General features: G+C 38.1%; 1 protein-coding gene across 1 annotated transcript; it reads right to left on the reverse strand.

Moving 5' to 3' along the window:
• Nucleotides 1-157: 157 nt before the first annotated feature.
• LOC108878778 (folylpolyglutamate synthase, mitochondrial) lies at nt 158-12,798 on the reverse strand. The gene is made up of 15 exons (XM_051075314.1): nt 12,577-12,798; nt 12,320-12,427; nt 11,105-11,158; nt 10,970-11,034; nt 9,748-9,862; nt 8,604-8,681; nt 8,424-8,485; nt 8,178-8,280; nt 5,875-5,952; nt 5,211-5,407; nt 4,965-5,008; nt 4,408-4,555; nt 2,948-3,023; nt 2,782-2,845; nt 158-2,069 (listed from the first exon to the last, which is right to left on the reverse strand). Exons 1-15 carry the CDS (start codon nt 12,619-12,621, stop codon nt 1,738-1,740), a joined length of 1,569 nt encoding a protein of 522 aa, XP_050931271.1. The 5' UTR covers nt 12,622-12,798; the 3' UTR covers nt 158-1,737.
• Between the last annotated feature and the right edge of the window lie 8,143 nt (nt 12,799-20,941).

Genomic DNA, 20,941 nt, shown 5'->3' on the forward strand with positions numbered 1-20,941 from the left:
GTCCTGTTTACACTCCATTTATCTCTCACAGGTTTTCCCTCCAACTCTTTGCCCAAAGAGAGGTTTTAAAGGAACTGCTCTCATTGGGGCTCAAAAAGTCATCTGGGTCAGATAAGTGGGCTACATTCTTTTTTAAAATAGCGGTTCTAATCATTGCAGCACAATCAACAGACATTTTTTACCTTTCCATCCATAATGCTGATTTACCAGCTAAGTGGAAGGCAGCCACAGCATGCCCCTTTTTTAAAAGGTGATGATCAGGATGCTTTCAATTGCTACAGGCTATATTACATCTTGCCTTCCTCATCAACAAACAGTTAACTCACTGCCTTGAGGTGAAGAACATTTTATCCAGTGTATAGTCAGGTACAACAACAATAAATGAATACATTCAATTACTTTTTCAGAAGAAACTAAGAACAAAAATATGATCTCTCCCTCACCCGGGTGCTTTTGTTCTCTGGGCCTGTATGTGGCTCTGGATGCAGTTGGGGCTCTGAATTAAGGTGGGGCTCTGGTGCGACGGTTGTGCTCTTTGGTGAATCCATTTGTAAAGAATATAGAACTTCTTTCTTTCCAAGACAATTTAACCTTTGGGCTAGTTATTACATTTCAAAACATATTTGAGGTGCAGTTTAGTTGTGTATACACTTACACACACAGACACACTATACACACTTATACACAATAACATTATTCCATGCAAAAAAAAAATAATAATAATAATAAAAATGAACAGTTCAGATTTTTTTGTCATCAATTTCATTTTAAATTGAGAACCAAAATATGCTCTTGTGCAAATGAAAATCAGATTATTTAATACATTTTGTTTAAATCAGAGCCTTGTATTCGAGTGTGAAAAGTCATGTATATAACAGAGACACAGCTTCCAAGTCCTGAACATTATTTCTGAAATGGAGACAAACCACACAATGATACATTAAGAATACAACATCCTCTCTGCAGCTTAAATAAACAGGAAGAAACCTTTTGTCTATCCTTGTAAATTAATAAATAAACTAAATCATGTCTGAGATACATGTATTAAGCTTTTGAAAAAAAAAATAGTCAGTAATTTCACAGGCTGATATACAGTACTGTTTTTAGTAAAGGATTTTATAAAGATATGTATGGCCAAAAGTGTGTGGGCACTGTCTATACCCTGTCCATACACTTGTGTGTTGGTCTGGGGCAGCTTTTGATGGAGTCTAGTAGTTTCAAGGAAGGAACTGTGTGTGACCCCATCCAACGCTTTTGCAATGAACTGGAATACTGGCTGTAAGTCAGGCCACCATGAAACCAACTACCCACAATATCAAGTATTATCACTGTGTCTTTAGAACAGCACTGGGATTGTTCTGGGCCTAGAAAAAAATATGTGACTACAATATAATATCAATTAATATTACTCTACATTAAAACCACAGATGATAATTGAAGCATGAAGTACTTCACTTTTACCATACAGGTTGTTGAGCACAACACATTTTGTGTACTGATAGAAACATCATAGAGATATTTTAAAGTAACTGTTGAACAAAATGGCTGCGATAAATAACTATTGAAAAGAAAAGATTACATACAGTTAAGTAATACAATGTTGCTGCTGAGATATAAGAAAAAAAACATCAAATAATATTAACTGACTAAACACTACAAGATGAAGAGCTCTTAGAGACTGATCACAGTAATCCATAATGATTACAGTAATAGTTCAGGTCAATCATTTCTAACCTGCTATGAGTCAAGTGAAGGTTCCAGATGTTTAAGCACTCCTCCCACCAGGTGCAGACTGCCAGTCACCAGTACAGAGATGTGACCCGCTTCGCTCAGCCTGTCAGTGAAGCCCAATGATCCAGAAGGGGTCAAGGCTGGCTGTTCTCCCTGGCTGATCCACTGGAGGGCACTAAGGATGCAGGGGAACACCAGGCTGTGACTCACAGAGCTGGTCACTAGGTGGTGATGGTGGTGATGTATTGTTTCTGTTGGGTTCAGACTCTGCCAGCTGCTCTGGTTCTCTCTGCAGTGAGCCAGCATGTGCTGCACACACACAGTGCTGCTGTGATGACCTGCAGAGAACAGCAGCACAGGAAAACGCGAGATTTTCCTCTTCAGATTTAAAATCACGTTTAACAAACAGGAAATTTAAACTGTCCAAAACAGTTTCAGGGGGCATTTATAAAACATGCTCCCCCAGTTGTAGTGACAACTTCCTAGAGAAAAAGGAAATATGTCAAACTTCAGTAATCACAGAAGTCAGAGTTACTATTCAATAGAGAGGTGATACAGAACAAAGCAGCAGCAAAAAAATCTAAACTAGATAACAAATATATGGGAAGATACATAGTTTGTGCAAGATGTACCTCAAACAAAATGTCAGTCAAGAGTTCAAATACAAATTCAAGATTCCCCAATTTTAATATTCTTGGATGTTCTCTTTCCAAACTGAAATTTCTTTAATAATGTTCCAAGTTTAGGGTTAATCTTTATAGGAGCTCTTCCACATCTAATTGAACTCCGGTCAAATAAGTGAGCTGGTGAATGCTGTTGATGGTGCCAGTATCCTTGAGCAATGCTGAATCCTTACCAAATCACTCAGTGTGAGTCATTGTGTATTATAGAGCAAACTGCCCTACTTTATTCAATAAGACCAAAGAGTACACTGTTTGTTGCATTTTCCAGCATCCCACCAAAATAATAGCAACATGAAACCAGGCATAAAAAATCTCACCACTGTTAATGCATCACACCACCTACATCATTTCTGTCATCTCAACTCACCTGTGTTGTTAATAGGTGTTTCAGTAATGTTGGGGCAGAACAGTGCATAGTCAAAGTGGCAGGGCTGCAAGTCACACAGTCACATAGTTTGATGGCACATACAGATGCAATGGTGTTTCTTTTGTTTGTTTTTATGTTGGAGCACTGTTGTTTCTGATCTACTCACCACCAGCAGTCTCAATAAAGCAGCAGAGTCCCTCTCTCCTGTTGTGTTGAAGAGCAGGATTTTAAGTACAGGACCCCTGAAAGACAGAGGGATATCAAAATTAATGCTTTAATGGGTTGGTTTTCAAAAAAACATAAACAAAATATATTTTCTTTCTTTTAATATGTGGCTAGTTTTGGTTTTATTTGTCCAGAGATATAACCTTCCACCCACTCAGTGCTGATAAATAAAATGTCTTTTGTGCTCATCTCTTTACAGGAACAGCTTCTGAATTACTGCAGATCAGCTAACAGCTTTTCTAAGGATTAGTTCTTAGGTGGAAAGTAGTTCCAATGAAAACTATTCACAGCGAGGTCTGTGGATGTGACTGGGACAGTGACTGTGTAATGAAACAATGCTCTTTAACTCTTTAACTGTTCAACACTGAGCACTTCAAACTAAACTCCATTTAGAAATCTGAGAGAGAGATACCTCAAAACCTGGACTAATATTACATAACTGTCTCTACTGACTGAAATTGATACTGTCTCATTCATTAACTCTGAAACTATGTCACTTAGTAAAAGTGAACATGATCTGATAAACAGCTACTTTAGAGAATAAATAATTAGTCATCCAGGAAAGTAGCTACCAGCGAGGACTCCAAAGTCATGTCTGGAAATCTGGTGTTTATGTGTCAAGGTGGGGTATATTTTTTAAGCTTGGTTCCTGATTTTAGTTTGGGGTTTATTATTAAAATCTATTTGGTTGCTGTGTTTTCATTACACATGCGTTTAGTGGGATTATTGCATGTTGGATTATTTTATTGTGTGATTTTTTTAAGCAGCTGGGTTTTTTCCTTGTTTTATTCTTTGAGGCATTTTCCTGTTAAAAAATGTTTTATTATTTTTTTTTTTAACATTGGATACTACACTTTGGGTAGCTGGTATTTTTAAAGAACCATACCAGTGTGTGCAACATGCACTGTTCAGATATAGTGATGGAGTTTAATGAAGTACTCAATGTCCTTCTGTACATTTTTATGGTACTTGTACTTTATTTGAGTACTTCCATATAATGTCATGATATACTAATATCTACTTCACTATATCTCAAAAGGAAATATTGTACATGTTAGTCCATTACATCTATCTGACAGCTTTCATTACTAATTACAGCATAAAGTTTTACATACAAAATGCATGAACAACCTATGAACTAGGACAGTGTTAAAAAATAAACCACCCAACTGTGCATGAATTAATTAAACTGAACTCTGCTGAATACTGAGCAGACAGGCTTAGTATTGCACTTTTGATATTTTAATTACATTGTGCTGATAATGCTTCCTTACTTGTCCTTGGTACAGTTTTGAATGTTGGACTTGTAACAGAGTATTTTTACACTGTGGAATTTCTTAAGCATTAAGAGTACTTCCTGAGGCTGTGAAGTTAAACTGCAGTGTTGTTGTGTTCTCATACTGAGTCTCTTCTCTCTGCAGCATCTCCTGCCTGAACCAGCAGACACAGGCCTGCATACTGGCTGTGGTATGGGCTCCGTCCAGGTAATATGTGACATTCCCATACTTTAGTTTCTGGTTTCGTCCTAACCACCCTGTTTCCTGTAGACCTGGAGGTTTTAGGAAGGTAGAAGGCAAGTTTATTTGTGTAGCACTTTTAAAAGTGAAATTAAATGCAAGATAGATAAAAAATAAAAATAAAAAAAAGATATGCTACAACAGAGGAAGGTAGGTTAAACAGTCAGGTACAGTTCAGCTAGAGGGCAGTGCAAAATATGAATTCATCGTTATTTCGTGTGTCAGGAGTCAGTCTGGTTTAAATCTCAGTGAGAAGTTAATGGGGGTGAAAGAGTATTTGCAATGAAAAATATTGTGTACACAGAGACAAATAACCTGAACAGAACAATTTACCTGCAAACATTTCATAGATTACAATGATGTGGAGGAGGGAATTAACTTTAATCACATTATGCAGATATTCTACTTTTTCATCTCAGTGTTTTTATTTTTTTAACTTGCCTTCCAACATAGCTGTGCTGGGCTGGAAAAGAACAGCCTGGGAACTAAGTCTGCAGGCTGCTTGATCGAAACTGAGCCCATCTGCAAGGAGTCACCGATGTAAGGTTTCAGTCCACATTATTTTTAGCAATTCACAGGCATTATATGTACACCAAAGAATGAACTGAAAGAAAACCCATACTTCTTGTAGCAAGGTGTTGATGTTGTTGTTGTTGCCTGAAACCAGCTCATGAGTTTCAGATACACAGTGCATGTATTGTGATTTTATCTGTCATAGGAAATGTACCTGTTCTCTCCTCAGCTTTGTGACGTTGCAGCCAGCTGTGACTGAGCTGCAGGGCAAGTGATGCATTTAAGCGCTGGTGTTTTCCCGCTAGTCCCAGGTTCACAGGACCAACCACAACTTCATACTGACCCAGCTCAGGACAGACCTGGAGAGGACACTGCAGACAGCAGAGATTAATGAGCCACAGACAAGTTTATATGGAGGCCTTTATGACAACTGAAATGAATATCAAGTCAATCCTCCAGCTGAGGGACACATGATGGTGAAAACAGAGGAGATGTTTTTTGGCCTAAGGACTAAGCTGCCTTTACTGATGACTGCTAATGTTAGAATTTCACCATCTCAGCTTTGAAAATGAGAATCACAGCTACATAAAAGTACATAGTCAATAGGTTTTTACTGGTAAAAACAGTTTTTTACTAGTCTTATACATGAATACCGAAAGAACTCTAGGCTACAGTATCAACTCTGACTTTTTTTCTCTGTCTTGTATCCCTACTGTTTTTTTACATGTTTAACTATGGGCCCAGAGAATCTGTATATATGTATCATTGTGGTGTTTAAGTTACATATAATGCAAGGGCTAAGTAAAGGCTAATGGCCAAACAGTCTCATTCTTCTCACCCCGATGTCTTCAGCTCTGCTCTGGAGGACTCTCAGAGAGCTGGGTTGTTGTTGGACAGTGAATGCTGGGACACCTGGCTGAGGACAGAGGCAGCCATCAGAATACAAACAACACATCAGTCTGTCCTCATGGTTACTGAAGTTTAAACTCTTTCTTACTGCTTTGTTCTGTGATTCTAAAAATCAAATTATCAGGTTAATTATGACTGACTCTCAAATTAGCAGTGTTATTAGCACAGCTGTTTCTCTAGCATCTTTAACCAGCAGAGCTGAGTGCTGAAATCAGTGCTGAATTGTGTAAAGCTGCTGATGTCACCAAAACAGAGTGTCAAACTCAAGGCCTGTGGCCCAAATCCAGTCCACCACTTCATTTTATGTGGCCTGAGAAAGCTTCCAAGCTTCGACCATGATTATCGTAAAATATAATTCTATGCCAATTTACAGAAGTACAGTGAATGTGTCTCAATTTTATTACCTGTGTAATGAAAGCATCTAGCCACTGAATGTCAGTGTCTCAGTACCAGCCATTTCATTTTTTTGTCAGTGATGGAGTTGGGGGAAAAAGTAAATAGTCCCAAAACGTCCAAGAAAAAAAAAGTTGATGCAGAGGGAAGGCAATTTACTGAGAGATGGGAAAGTACAGTAACTACATGTGCTTAATGGACACAAGCCGGTGTGTCTTCTTGCTACGAGGAAGCAGCAATGTTCAAGGAATTTACATTAGCACTTGGACACTATGCACAGAGCTAAGTATGCTAGCCTTAGCCACCAAGAAAAGCAATAGAAGGTCCAAGAATTAAAAAGCAGCCTGCACTCTCAGCAGAATATGTTTGCAAAAGTTACAGCAAAAGATTATGCAGCGGTGAAAGCCAGCTTTACTGTGGCTGAAGAAATACTCTGAGCTTCAAAGTGCTTTTCAGAAGGTGCATTTTTAAAGCAGTGTATGCTGAAGGTGTGTTCAGGTGTGCCCTGTGCAGAGAAAGGCTTTTGATGCTGTTAGTTTGTCAAGAAACACTCTGGTAGACAGAGTCAGGGAACTAGCGGAAAATCAGACGACACAGCTGGCTGAAGAAGCGTACAGTTATCAGGCTTTTTAATCAGCCGTTGATGAAATCACTGACAATACTGATACAGCTCAGCCATTTTTTTAAAGTGAGGAGCTCTTGGATGTGGCTGCCATGCATGGGATGACAAGGGACAGGGACATCTTCAGTGAGGTGGAGTAGTCCGTAGGTATGATGAAATTACCCTGGGAGAAGTTGGTGGGTTTTATTACCGAAGGTGAGCCTGCCACGTGTGGTGAGAGAACTGGCTTGGTTGGACTGGTAGAAGAGAAAAAAGCAACTGCCACATACCCCTGATAACTTACCTTTCAAAGCTAGTTATTAATTAAGTTATCATTAAAACTAATAATAATTGATTGCAGAGCCAATCATATGTAATATGAGAGAGTAGATACATTTATATAGTCTTACAGTTACAACTGGCCCTTTGAGGTCAATCACAATGCTGATGTGAAGAGAACTAGAGAATCAATGAGCACTGAAACTACTCTCATTACTAAGATACCTCATGTTGGTTTTTCCTTTTATTTGTTACCTGTCTGTATTTACACTTGTGTGTCTTTTAGATGAGACTGATCAGTTGGTGAGTAATTCTTTAAACTCTGGTTTACAGGCAACTGTGTGCTCATCTAGACTATAACTTTATTCTCCAACCACAGGTTTTAGACCACGACATAGAACAATTACTGGGCGACTGTGATAACTGTGCTTTGAACATAAATAAAATGAAATAGATATGTTACTCATCACTGTGTTCTCTATGATAATGAAGGCTGGTCCTCACTTGCAATAAGAGGAGAACTACACAATCTCATAAAGGTCTCCTGCAAAAGCTGTATATCACTAATCTTCTCAAACTGAAAACCATTATTCACCAAAGCAGATCTCACGTGTGTTCAATTCTAGTTACCCCACAGGCAAGTACTCACCGTGGTAAAACTACCTTCCACTACTTCATCTTGTAACTCAAATGAATTACAGAGGATTTCAAAACTTGAATGTCACATCACACTGACTGATTTAAACATGTTACCTTCAGATCACTTCAGTAATGTGCGTGATTGTCTCTGATTCTGTTTGTGCTTTTGTCTGTCCGATTGTGTTTGTTATTCTTTCTCTGTCGTGTAGGTCTTGGGTCGTTCTTGCAAAAGCGATCATGAGCTAAATAAGTTTACCTGATGAAATAAAGATTATGTATCATTGCAACACCTAGTGATGTGACTGTTGTTGTTGTTTTACCTTGAATATCCCAGCCTTCTGCCAAGCAATCTTCTCCATCGTATCTCCGAGCAAACTGCAGTGATCAAGACCAAGAGATGTGATCCCACACACCCATGGTTTCCTGTGGACCAAACATAATGTTTAACTACTGCTGCATAAACAGAGATTATTTTTGTTTTCTTTTATTAAGCAAGACAGATAATATTATTGGTTTTGCATTTAAAACATGCATTAATGTAAATATGAGATTATCCAAAACATCACCTGATTATGTTGGTGCAGTCATACTGCCCTCCAATCCCAACTTCAACCACTGCTAAATCTACCTGTGTTCACAGAGGACAGTTTCAGGCCTTTTGTGGGTGTGTGTGTGTGTTTGTGAGTTGGGGAGGTATGTATGGTATGCTGTGGTTGTCTGGCACTCTTTGTGTGTATGCAGTTTACCTTCTCCTGCAGGAAGACATGGAAGGCCAGAAGAGTCAGAAACTGGAAATAGAAAGGCATGGTGCCTCCACTGACACCCTGTGGATTCATGGATGTCAGATTATTATGTGTTGAAGAAGTTACACATGAGCTTAACAGACATCAGCAGCCTGAATGAGTGAGGAGCTATAGTTTCAGAAAAGTAAACATCTTTCTCAGCTTTGTTTAATAGTTTAAGACTCCATACAAACACTTAAACACTAGGTACAGTTACAACACCAGTGTTTACCTGACCTGGCAAGTTTTCACATGTCATATAATGGCATGTGTGATATGTGTGGTAACATTGTCACAGGTAATGTACAGTTGTAAATTAAGAAATGATTTTGTCAGATTTTTGTATCAGTTGGATACCACTTGTGATGCTAAAAAATTATTGACATTCCAAAACATATAAATATTCCCCTGGATATTTTATTTAATTGTTTTTAATCTGTCATGAGGAAGACTGAATAGCCCATGAAACCTTGTTTTTTGAGGCTGATGGTGATCACTGCCTTAGTGTTGTGTGTGTGACATGCATAACTGAGTGGTGACACACTAAAGGCACACTGATTTTACATGTCATTCACATGTCTCCCAGTCTAACAAGGAGGTTAAACCACATTGTTAGAAATGTGGTGAAAACATTCTGGGAATGTAAAATCCAGTGTTTTTGGGATTTGACCTGCACTGTATCAGAAACCAAAAGTCTATGGATATCTAGGTCTGATATGTCATTTTTTGATTGATCTTTTGTTTTCGTTGTTTTTTAATTATCACTTTTGTATTCCTAAACTTTATGGAGTGCAATACTACATTGCAGGAGTACACCTTAATGGCAGCAAGACACCTGGAGTATTTACCCCTTTCTGAGAGAAAATGCAGAATGAATTGTCAGATAACACTCCCAAATGTGTATGGGTAATAAAAATGAATGCATTTGCTCACATTTGGGAAAAACACACAAACAAACAAGTAAAACTAAGTCTGGACTGATGCTCACATAATTTTTTAATGTGGTTTTATTTGGCATTAAAACCAAGGAAAAGACTGGACAAATCCATCCTGCATCTGTCTTTCAAGTCATGAGGACAGAAATCATGTATGCATTTGTGGAGCTTACCTTTGTGTCCTCTAACCGCTCATAAGCCTCCCACAAGTACTTAGAGAAAAGCTGCTTGCTGATTGGCCATCCATTGATTCGTATTCTCTCTCTGACATGAACCAAGTGTGGAGAGCTAAGGGCAGAAAGACTGTGGTTATTTTTACTGCTAAAATAGTAAACTTTTAACAAAATCCAAACACAGCCTTGGATTTGGATAGATTTTTATGGGCATGATAAGTCATAGAATTGTTTTATTAAACTAACATTAAAACTTGAAAATCACCAAGGGTTAAATAATGAGTAGGAAACAGAAAAGTATTTTAAATTTGAAACTCACTGCGACTTTAATAAACATTAAAGTGATTTATAACCTGAGACTGATCCTGTTCAAAATAATACAATTGAACAAGTTTACTTGTCATAGCAGGATAAAGGCAGGTGTGATTAGTCACATAATGACTTGACTTCCATATCAAGGTTCAATGGAATGTAGCAATAATTAGCTATTAATTCCACCTTTGCTTCTCCTGCTGGGAGGTGTCGAAATGCTGTGAAAAAGTTCTACAGCTGCTCTAGTTGGCCAGTTATTATATTCACTGAGGTGTCATGTCCTGCATCAAATTCTGACATATTCTTAATTTGTGTGTATCTTGCTTTACTGTAAACAATTTGCCACAAAAAGTGACTGTATGCAGGGCTCACAGCTGCCTGGTAACATGTGCGTGTACATGTGTGAGTCTTTAAAGAATTTGAAAGACTGTGGACATTAGTGTCCCTACCCATAACAGACCACAGTTAAACTGCTATCTCCCAAACAGACAGGCTTGTAATTGCAGAGTTGGTTAACCATTAATTAGTTGGAAAGCAACCAGTCAAAGTCCAGACTCCAAACTGCACAACAACACTCTCATTTGTTAGCACGTGAATGCCAAGTTCTGTGTTTATATATACAGTATCATGCATGTACTGGATTGTAGTGTAATCATAATGCTGATCAGAGTCTTAGTATTTCAGTGAAGTCATCTGGGGACTTAAAGTACATCAGTGTGAATTCATGATACTAAAATATTCTATAATTGTTTCCTATTTGATACAGTATTGTTATAGGAGAGTGAGCATCATCATATAATTCATGGCATTTCTGCTCAGATACCACTAAAATATTCCTAATTTAATTTCTTTAACTCAGAATTTATTAATAGATTTTTTTAAAACCCTCAAAATTGTTGATTTATGGTACCTGTAAAATCCTGTCCGAAAGCCATAATTCCTGAGTATTCTTTCAGTAAAAGCACATGTTGATCCCTGAGAAGAAGAAAGTAGCTTATTATTATTCATTGTTTAAGTTCAGCAGAATTGTTTTTCTGTTTCATACCTTTCCTTTAGTCCCAGTGACATGAATGATGTTGAGTTTGTCCAGTTCACCCACCTAAAGTAAAATTTAACAGTTGGAGAAGTTTCAGGTCCAGATAAAATAGTGAACACAGACACTGACTGTTCTGACTGTGTGGCCTCTGCTATTTAGATGTGTTGTAATCCATTACTCTAATTCCTTCTTCTATCTTATGATATATCCTATCACTGCAACTTTTACTTAAGACTCTGAAAACTTCTTCCACCACTGTTATGGAGCATAGTAATCAAGCAATCAGCTGACCTTCAAGGTTCAGTCTAGCTAAAACAGATTAACTGCGATTACTGTGATTAACTTTTTATTTACATTATTAACTGAGCTTCTTCATAATATTCAGAGTAGACTATTGTGTGTAGCCACTCTGATAATGCGACTCTCTGAATCTGCACATTGAGGTTTACCCCAACAAATAAGGTTCCCACTTTAAAAACCATAAACTTTCCTCTTTGATAAAGCTTATAGTTAGGGTTGGCTCAGGCTTGAACCATCCCTTAGTTATGCTGCTATAGGCCTAGACTGCTGGGAGATCTCCCATGATGCACTGAGCTTCTCTCTCTCTCTCTCTCCACAGTATGGATTCATATCCCATAAACATGTTACTAACTCAATATCTCCCCTTTCCTGTAGTATTGTGCTCTCCCGTCTCTCTCCCCTCTTCTGTCTCTTTCTGCAGGTATTTCTGCCTCTGGAGCTGTAGAGTCTGATCTGTGATGACAAGTCTCCTGCTGCTCCTACAACTCCACTCAACACCTGCTGCTACAATTAGAAATTACTTACACTGCTATTAGTTGTATTGCTATGTTAGCAGTTAATACTTTATTACTATTATCATTACTACTACTGCACCCGTGTTATGCTATGTTCTTCTCCCACTATTCTCTACCTCTTAAAGGAAGTTTTTCCTTGCCACTGTCGCCTAGTGCTGCTCATGGTGGGATTTGTCTGTAAATACCTATTTTAAAGAGTACGGTCTAGACCTGCTCTATATGAAAAGTGCCTTGAGATGACTTTTGCTGTGATATGGCGCTATATAAATAAAATTGAATTAAAAATTGAATTAAACCATAAACCATAAACATACTGGGTTGCTCATGAGGTGGAAGAATCAAACACATTTGAAGCAATTCAGAGACCCTGGGATGACTAAGTAATTGCTGTTGTAATGTTTGTACGTACAGCAATGCCAATGCGATGGAGGAATCCGTGCATGGCCTGGAACTGCAGCCTTGGATTCTGCAACAGAGCAGCATTTTTCTGCAGGCTGTTCAGGACACACACAGCTGCCTGAGAACACATACACACACAAAAACACACAATACAATCAAAGCATGTTAAAAAAAAAACTTTTTCATGTACATCTTAGCCATCAATGATCATACATATTAAGCTTGAATATGTATTAAAATACTCATGTTTACTCTAAGAATACTCACTTGAAATGTTTTGATTCTGTTCACGACAGTAGTTTGACCCACCATGGTTGTAAAGCCTTATCAGTAAATAAAGAGCCTGTCACTGCCACATGAAAACTACAGAAACATTCATTTACATGCAAGTGAAGTCAATATACAATATAAAAAACATTATATATGACATAGCCAATAGCCAGTAGTAAACTCTCTTGAACTGAGCATAAGAAATATCAGCCTACTGTCTTTTTTTTCCTTTCTTTTTTTTTTTTTTTTTTTTTTTTTTTGCCACGAGGCAGCTGTTTGCACAAGATATCAGCCTGTTTCCAGTTTAAAGCCTTATAAAAGCCTAAAAGCACATGCTGCCAGAGGAAAGACCTACTGTATACAGAAAGAGGGAGGGCCACTGCTGTCAATACATTTATTCCTACAAGTTGATTTATCCATATGTAAGTATGATTTAACTGAAAACTTTTTCAGAATGATTAACATTATATTTGCTTACCAATAAAGTATTCAAACCTCATAATCCATCATACATTTGTCTCTGCTGGTCCTGGATCAGCTTGGTTGACAACAGATTAGGTTAATCTGCCTCTGAATATATTAATTTTCAACTCCCTGTGTCTGGTGATTGGCTGACAGGGAAAATGTATAGATTTTTGTAGACGTGGTCACCCACCTGAACTGAGCCTTGTCTTATATATACACAGCAGCTTGATTTTATTTTACATGAATGAAAAACAGAGTGATTTTATTGATCATTATGTATTAGAAAAAAACTCATCAGGCATCCTCAAATCCTCACTGGCTACCATTAATACCTGGCTACCATATTTTATTATACTTTCACAAACTAAATGTCAATTATATTAATTCAATTCAATTCAATTTTATTTATATATAAAGTCAGACTGTACTCTTTATATTATGATATTTACAGAGACCCAATAAATCCCACCATGAGCAGCACTAGGCGACAGTGGAGAGGAAACACTTCTTTTTAAGAGGCAGAAACCTCGAGCAGAACCGGACTCAGGGTGGGCGGCCATCTGCCCCGACTGGTTGGGTTAAGAAGGAGAGAGGGGGGGAGGGGGAGTAGAGAACAGGGACAGGAGAACATAACATAACGCAGATTCCATATAAAAATTTAAATTGGTATCAGTAATACAATAGTAGTAATGATAGTAATGACAGTTAAAGTAGTGATTACAAGTAACAGTAATACTAGAAGCAACACCAATAATTTCTAATTGTAGCAGCAGGTGTTGAGTGGAGTTGTAGGAGCAGCAGGAGACTTGTCATCATAGATCAGACTCTACAGCTCCAGAGGCAGAAATACCTGCAGAAAGAGACAGAAGAGGAGAGAGAGACAGAAGAGCACAATACTACAGGAAAGGGAAGATATCAGGTTAGTAACATGTAATATGGGATATGAGAGAGAGAGAGAGAGAGAGAGAGAGAGAGAGAAGCTCAGTGCGTTATGGGAGATCTCCCAGCAGTCTAGGCCTATAGCAGCATAACTAAGGGATGGTTCAAGTGAGCCTGAGCCTGAGGAAACTGAAAATCAGTTCCTGTCTCAGATGAGAGTTGGCACTCAAATACGAATTGACAAAATAATTCACATTTTATGTAGCTATTTATTGCTCGCAAGCAAGAGCCATTCCTCCTCATTACACAGATAATGACAGAGAAGACAGCGTCTCTTCCTCGGTTCTTCTACAAGTTTGTTAAAACAAACACCAAATATAGCTAACAATCAAATGTCAAAAAAGTCAAAGTGACCTGACCTTACTTGGTAATTATTCCTCTTGGCTGAAGGGTTACTATTCTTCTCTTATCCTTGTGTCACAACATCTTAAACATCCTCTTAAACTCCCACAGACACACACCTTGTTGTAGTGCAAATATTTTTCAACACTCTCATAACACGTAGACAGGAAAGCGGTCTCAACTGCCTTCCAGGCTAAACTCCTTTATAATGAGTTTTTTTCTTTTTTGTATTTAGTTTCCCATCAGTATTAACACAGTAATATCATGTAGGATGTAGGACAAACCTTTTCAAACTACAAACACAGTCATGCACATGATAATAACAAGAATCTTCCTTACAGGGTTCAGACAGTTTGTGACTTCAATGTCAAATCCAGAGGACATAGTGATATTTAACCCCATTGTTTCTGAAGTTACCACATTTCAGTAACATTTCTGTTTCCATTACACCTGAATGTCTGAAAGCAGAAAACAGAGAAATAAATGCAGCCTGAAGCTCTTCCTCGTCCTGACAGACTACACAGACCTGTGGAGTTGCATGTTGAAGTCATGTACAAACATGTACCAGCTGTACCATATGTGTCTGCTGATATTATAGAAAATCTAAAGCACCATATACACATGACAAACAGCAACAAAATTATACAGTATTTGTTGTAAAAATAACAGGGTGTTTTTACTGGAGTCTGTAAATACTTTTGACATTTTAAGTGCTTCGCCTGAGAGCTGAGGCACTTTAACTGCCAAAGGCTGCATCCGGTAGTTTGTGCTAAATGCAAAGCAGGTGACATTCAAGTACAGGCCAGGTTGTTTCTAATGCAAGTGCAGCTTGATTATAGCTCTACGTGATATATGTCAATGTACAAGGTATTTGCATTTGTCCCATTTTAAGACACACACATATAGTATCACAATGTACTCACAAACCAACTCCAGATTTGAGGCCACTGCCTTGCAACAGCAGGACTCTTCAGAACACTTTAGACTGTGGGAGGAATGCTGTGCATTTAAGACAAACTCAGTCAAAAAAAAAAAAAACTAAAAGACAACACACAGAGAAACCCTAGTTAAACCTAGGACACTCTGGTTGTCAACAATGTACATTGGTAGTGTGGTGATTTAAATGCTCCTTACAATTAATGATGTAGTTTCAAGGTTTATATTATAGATATATAGTTTTATTCACTGTACAAAAAATCATAAAAAGTAAAAGCAGGATGTGTATACATTCAGTGTACCTTTAGTGGCTCATGTAGCATAGAAGTGCTAGTTAGTGATTAATGTGCTTGAAATGATTTTGGTTTAGGACAGAGGAAGAAACGTATACCTCTTTCCAATTTCTCTGGGTGACAAGCATCACTGTTACACATGCCCCTGGCCCAACGTTTGACTACGACTAGCTACGCAAAACCAGCCTGAAAATAATGATAACCTGAAATAATTGCATGAGAGTCTATGGAGTCAGAACATATAACTTCACATTAGTAACAATATCAGCAGGGCTGAAATATTTTCGGATTAAAAAACATGCTGTTTTTTATATGTGAAATAACATTAGCTAAGAGTGTCACTGCAGCAGATATGAGTCAGATTTGAGAGACAGTTGATTTAGGAAATTACTTACTCTTCATATAAATACATTGGACTTGAGGCTGTACATCATAGATTAGGTCATAAAGTACTGAAAGACAGACTGACACACTGTTGGCTTATCTTATGAATGGGTAAACTCTGAATAAAATTGCAGGTGGTTTGGTTGTGTACATGGACAGATAAGTATTTGGAAAAGAGGGTTTTTTCACTTTCATCAGTTTTAATTGTAAAAGCTTTAATTGCCAAATCTCAAATTACATAACAAAATTTTAATGATAGCAGCTTCCTCCCTTAATGATACAGGCTCCATTATTCTTGTTTTCTATAGCTGCTACACCATCAATTTGAGGCCCTGGCTGGTAAAAAAGGAGTCATAATGAGGATAATTGCTGAGTGCCTATGGAATGTACTTTTGCAGTAAAAACATTTATGAGCTACTCATCAACTGTTCTATAGCCATGTCCTATATGTGTAATGTGTAATTATGCAGTGCTTCTTTCCTCCAGGCTCAAAAAAGATTCAATTCATGAAAGAACAAATAATGGTAAATTGTATCTCAAAAAGTGTGAATCTCATATTTTACCCAGAAATCTTACAAAATCCTTGTGAGTTGTTAAGCTGGGAAGTGGACACAGCAACATGTTGAATGCCAGAGTCTTTGATGTGGCTCTAACTACAGGTTTAACTGGACTCCTCATTTCAGAGTGCTGTACAAAGGCAAACCAAGCCTCTCCTCTAATCCATGCAGTAAAGGTTACACTTTGTGACCAAAGGGTCTCCAGTGCTTATGAGATTAGAAAGGACCAACACACAGGTCTGCTATTCAGCTTCAACCTTAAATGTCAGAAACAAGACAGCAGTCATTCTTCATTAGCAGTTTTCAATATTGCAGGGAGTGAGGGAGCAGTGAACTGAGGTGTAAGTGACACTTCTCAGCAAGTTAACCAACTCTTTTTACTGTGTCCTGCTGTTGTGTGGGAAAAGTACTCATGCAGTGTACAGGCTGACATCTGATTTTGGTTGTAATTTTTAATGACTGGGTCCAAGCCACAGCTTATCAAGTGTAGTATTACAGTAAACTGCACTTTTGCCCTTTAACCTCGGATCCAGAGGTGTATTAGTGCAGGGGATAGTGATACTCAGAGCCCAAAGCCCAAAGAGTCCTCAAAAAACATTACATACAGTATACTGCAGATAGATGTGTTTACTTGTTGGTTCAGTTATTTGTACAGATGATAAGGGATGTATTAAAAGAGGAAGGGACTGAGACTGAGACTGAGACTGCAAGAGTATGGGGTCCAGATTTTTGTGCAATGCCACTGAGCAGCTGTGGCTCAGGAGGTCAACACACAGATTAGGTGGCCCACTATTCAGAAGGTCAGTGGTTTGATCCCAGGCTTCTCCTTAGGCAAGATACTGAACCCCAAACTGACCCCAGTGCCAAACCATTGGTGTGTGAATGTGTGTGTTTAGAGAGCTGAATATTTGGATTAAGTGCTGAATGAAAGTGTGCGTCAATGGGTGAGTGTGATCTTGAAATTAATCAATATAAATTTGACTATTTTCCTGTTTTACTTCTCATTTAACACCAACTGACAGGGTTAACTGGAACTCAAAAAAAAAATCATGTATCATCTGCAATGGCATCTCTTTTTCTTTGTTGTCACTCAGAGTGACTTGCCCTGACTTGTATTTATATATTTACCATCACAATAAATGCAAAACACACACAGTTAGGTCCACACCTACAGTAGACAGGCAGTATATTACACAAGGTCGTCGGTGGTGCCATTGCTAAAAAAAATATGTCCTTACATTGTTTTAGACATCTGGTCTATAAAGTCATTCTTAGAAGTAATATGAAGATATGTTTCCCTTACATACTGTATTTCTAAGTCTTGTAACCCGCATGAGGATCTTATCTTTTGATCTTCCTGCAATCAGATTGTCTGTCTCTTTCAATTTACCATATAAACACATATTTTCATTTTATCTGCAGTTACATGGAACCAGCAGAACCGGTAGGTCCTTCAGAGGAAAGAATCCCCATAATTAGCATAAGTTTCAGTTCTTACTGCTGTTTTTATTTCCTTGTCTGTCTGCCTCTTGGTTATTGGTTAGCTACCCGCAGGTTTGTGTCCTATCTGTTTTCTCACCCATGGCCTGCACGTTTGTGCATACCTCCGTGGAAAGCACACAAAGGATTCAACAACATTCCTGCAGAATCTGACAACTCTTTGATGCTGGTACACGTCTTTATAAAGTGGTAAATGGTCATAAATATTGAGGAAACAACATGTTATGTGGTGGGAAAAAAGCCTGACCATATCAGTACTATCTAAACAGTCTCATGCCCAACTCCTCACGAAGTGTCACCTCTTAATGCAATGCTTCCCCCAGTAGTGTCATTTTTCAACAGCACCTGGTTATGGTTAGGTAAAGATTGTGGTGTGGTTTAATACAAAAAAGTACACTGTGTGTACACTATGTGTTTTTTTCCCATATACAGCCACAGACAGCAGGTTTTCTAAGCTGGACAGAACTTCGGAACAGGTCTACAGGACTAACATGCATGTTAGAAAGTGAGGCTAATTCCTGAGCAAGCATCCTTATGTGTTAAGTCAGGTGTGAGACCATAGTTTAATTACCACCAATATAATTCAACCTAGTATCAAGCCAAAGAGAGTAATAGACATGCAGGTCCACCATGTCACTGTGACGTTTTGCTTCACCAATGTGTCACAGGCACACACATGTAATAATGGGCTACATTTATTAATGCCTGCAGTTTCGGATGGAGGGTTAGGGTTAGGTTGGGATGAGTAGTGGCTGTACAAAGTGCACGACTGTCACATAAGTGAATGGGGTTCACATCCTGTATGTGGTTAGGTTTAGGCAACAAAAGCACTTGGGTTTGGAAAACATTATGGCTTTTGTTAAATGTAAAACATGAATAAACACGTATGTAGACGTTGTACCTAAGCAAGAGTTGGGAAACTTTGAACAAAAGGTGATCAACACACCATTAGAGATGACATTTTCTAAGGAATTAGGGTAAATCTAATTTTCTTTGATTCTCTGTGGTGGTGACACCATTTGGAAGTATTTGTTCTCACATGGTGGCAGTGAATGGTCTGCTGGATGGATACACAGAATATAACTTTCTATTTGACTGTGTATAGAAGATTATGGAGCTGCACTGAAAAATTATTTGAAATGTTCAGTAGATTAAACAGACAATAGAAAGTAGATTTGTGACTCCTCAGCTGGGAGTGGCTCCACCCCCCCACTCCCTCCAACCCTCAAAGGATAAGTGGTAGAGATATTGGATGGATGGATGGATGGATGGATGGATGGAGGAAGGGATTCTATGATGATTCCTCTGAACAGTTTTATGTTGTCTTTCCATGTTACCATCACATAATCTGGTACAGATAAAAATGCACTTCCTGAGGTATATCAGTCCTTGAGCTCCCACAACAACATTCCTGCTGTCCTGTAGAGACTCACAACCCATGTGACATTACATTATGCAACCCTGTTTTCAACTAATTATGTTCATACAGACTCTTTGTTTTGACACTGAGGTGATCAGGATGGTTGAGGCACTGAAAGCACTTTGGTTAAAGTGGCTATAAATAAATATTTTTAACCATGTTAGCATCATGATTTTGTTCATCTGTTAGGCAGTCCATCAAACCAGACTGAAATATCTTAACAACCGTTGGTGGACTGCCATAAGATTTACCACAACATTCACATTCCTGTAATAACTTTGGTGATCTGGTGACTTTTCATCTATCAGCATCACCAGTTTCAGTATTCCAACAGTCCAATACTTTGGTTTATAACCAAATACCTGCAGAACTATTGATAGTCCTGTCAGCCTGAGCTGTACTTTGTGTTTATTCCTAATTAGTAAATGCTAACATGCTTACATGCTAAACTAAGATGATGAGCATGGTTAAACATAATACCTTCTTAATCAGCATGCTCGCATAGTAATTGTGACAATGTTGGCATGCTGATGTTAAAGTTTAGATCAAAGCCCTGCTGTGTTTAGAGTCACTAGCATCGCTGTAGACTATAAGAGCTCTAATTCTGTGTCTGCACAGTACAGAACACTGGTAAACTAGTATTTTCCTGCATTGTGATCTTGGTGCCAAGAATGAGTGTGTTTCATGCTGTCTGCTGCTTGCCTACTCAGGGTAAGTCAGTGTGTTCTTGTTCCTTAATATTTTGATCACTTTATTTGGTGAAGGCACATCCATATAAACCTTATAAAATCCTGGTGGGCCACCGCAGGTTTTTACAGGCCCTGTCAGTCTATTTATTGGTCATTGCTGTGTGAACCTTTCATTCAGCGTGTGCATGGGAATGTGTTATGTGCGTGATTCATCAGCTAAACAGAAACATGACTCCAAATTAATGCCAATGTTCCTCTGTGTCTCCTGCATGTTGATTCCTGCTGTTAATAACAAATTGGCAATTTGGCAATCAGCTCAAAAGGTGTTAAAATTAAAAATGTTCACTGTTCCCCATGAGCCAAAATCCGTTAATGCAGGTTTGAGGCTCAATTGTGTGTTGTTGTTTTTTTTTTTTTTTTTTTAATTATTCAGTAAACACCTGTCTCATGCATCCAAGTCACTGATGGCATTTTCAGTCCTTCAGTGAGACCACCATCTTTCCCTTACCATAACCAAGTGCTATGAGTGTTTAAACAGAACCATAAAAAAGTTTAATCATGCTTTAATTGCTATGCATGGAATTTGATATTGTAGTAAAGTTAATCATGTACATTTTTAGTGATCGTTTTGCAGATACAGTCTGTGTCAACATTCTGCAGCTCGGCAGATTCAGAAGAATCAGTAATGTTTCATCATTTTAATATAAATTCTATTCCAGCTGGCATTAATTTCTTAGAAAAGCAAATAAACATAATAGCAACAACTGCATATTGGTATGAAAACACTTTTCTCTCTTTATCCTTTGATTCCTCATTTATCTGTGCCTGTAATTACAT

Source organism: Lates calcarifer, linkage group LG13, assembly GCF_001640805.2.
Source record: "Lates calcarifer isolate ASB-BC8 linkage group LG13, TLL_Latcal_v3, whole genome shotgun sequence".
Taxonomy (NCBI): domain Eukaryota; kingdom Metazoa; phylum Chordata; class Actinopteri; family Centropomidae; genus Lates; species Lates calcarifer.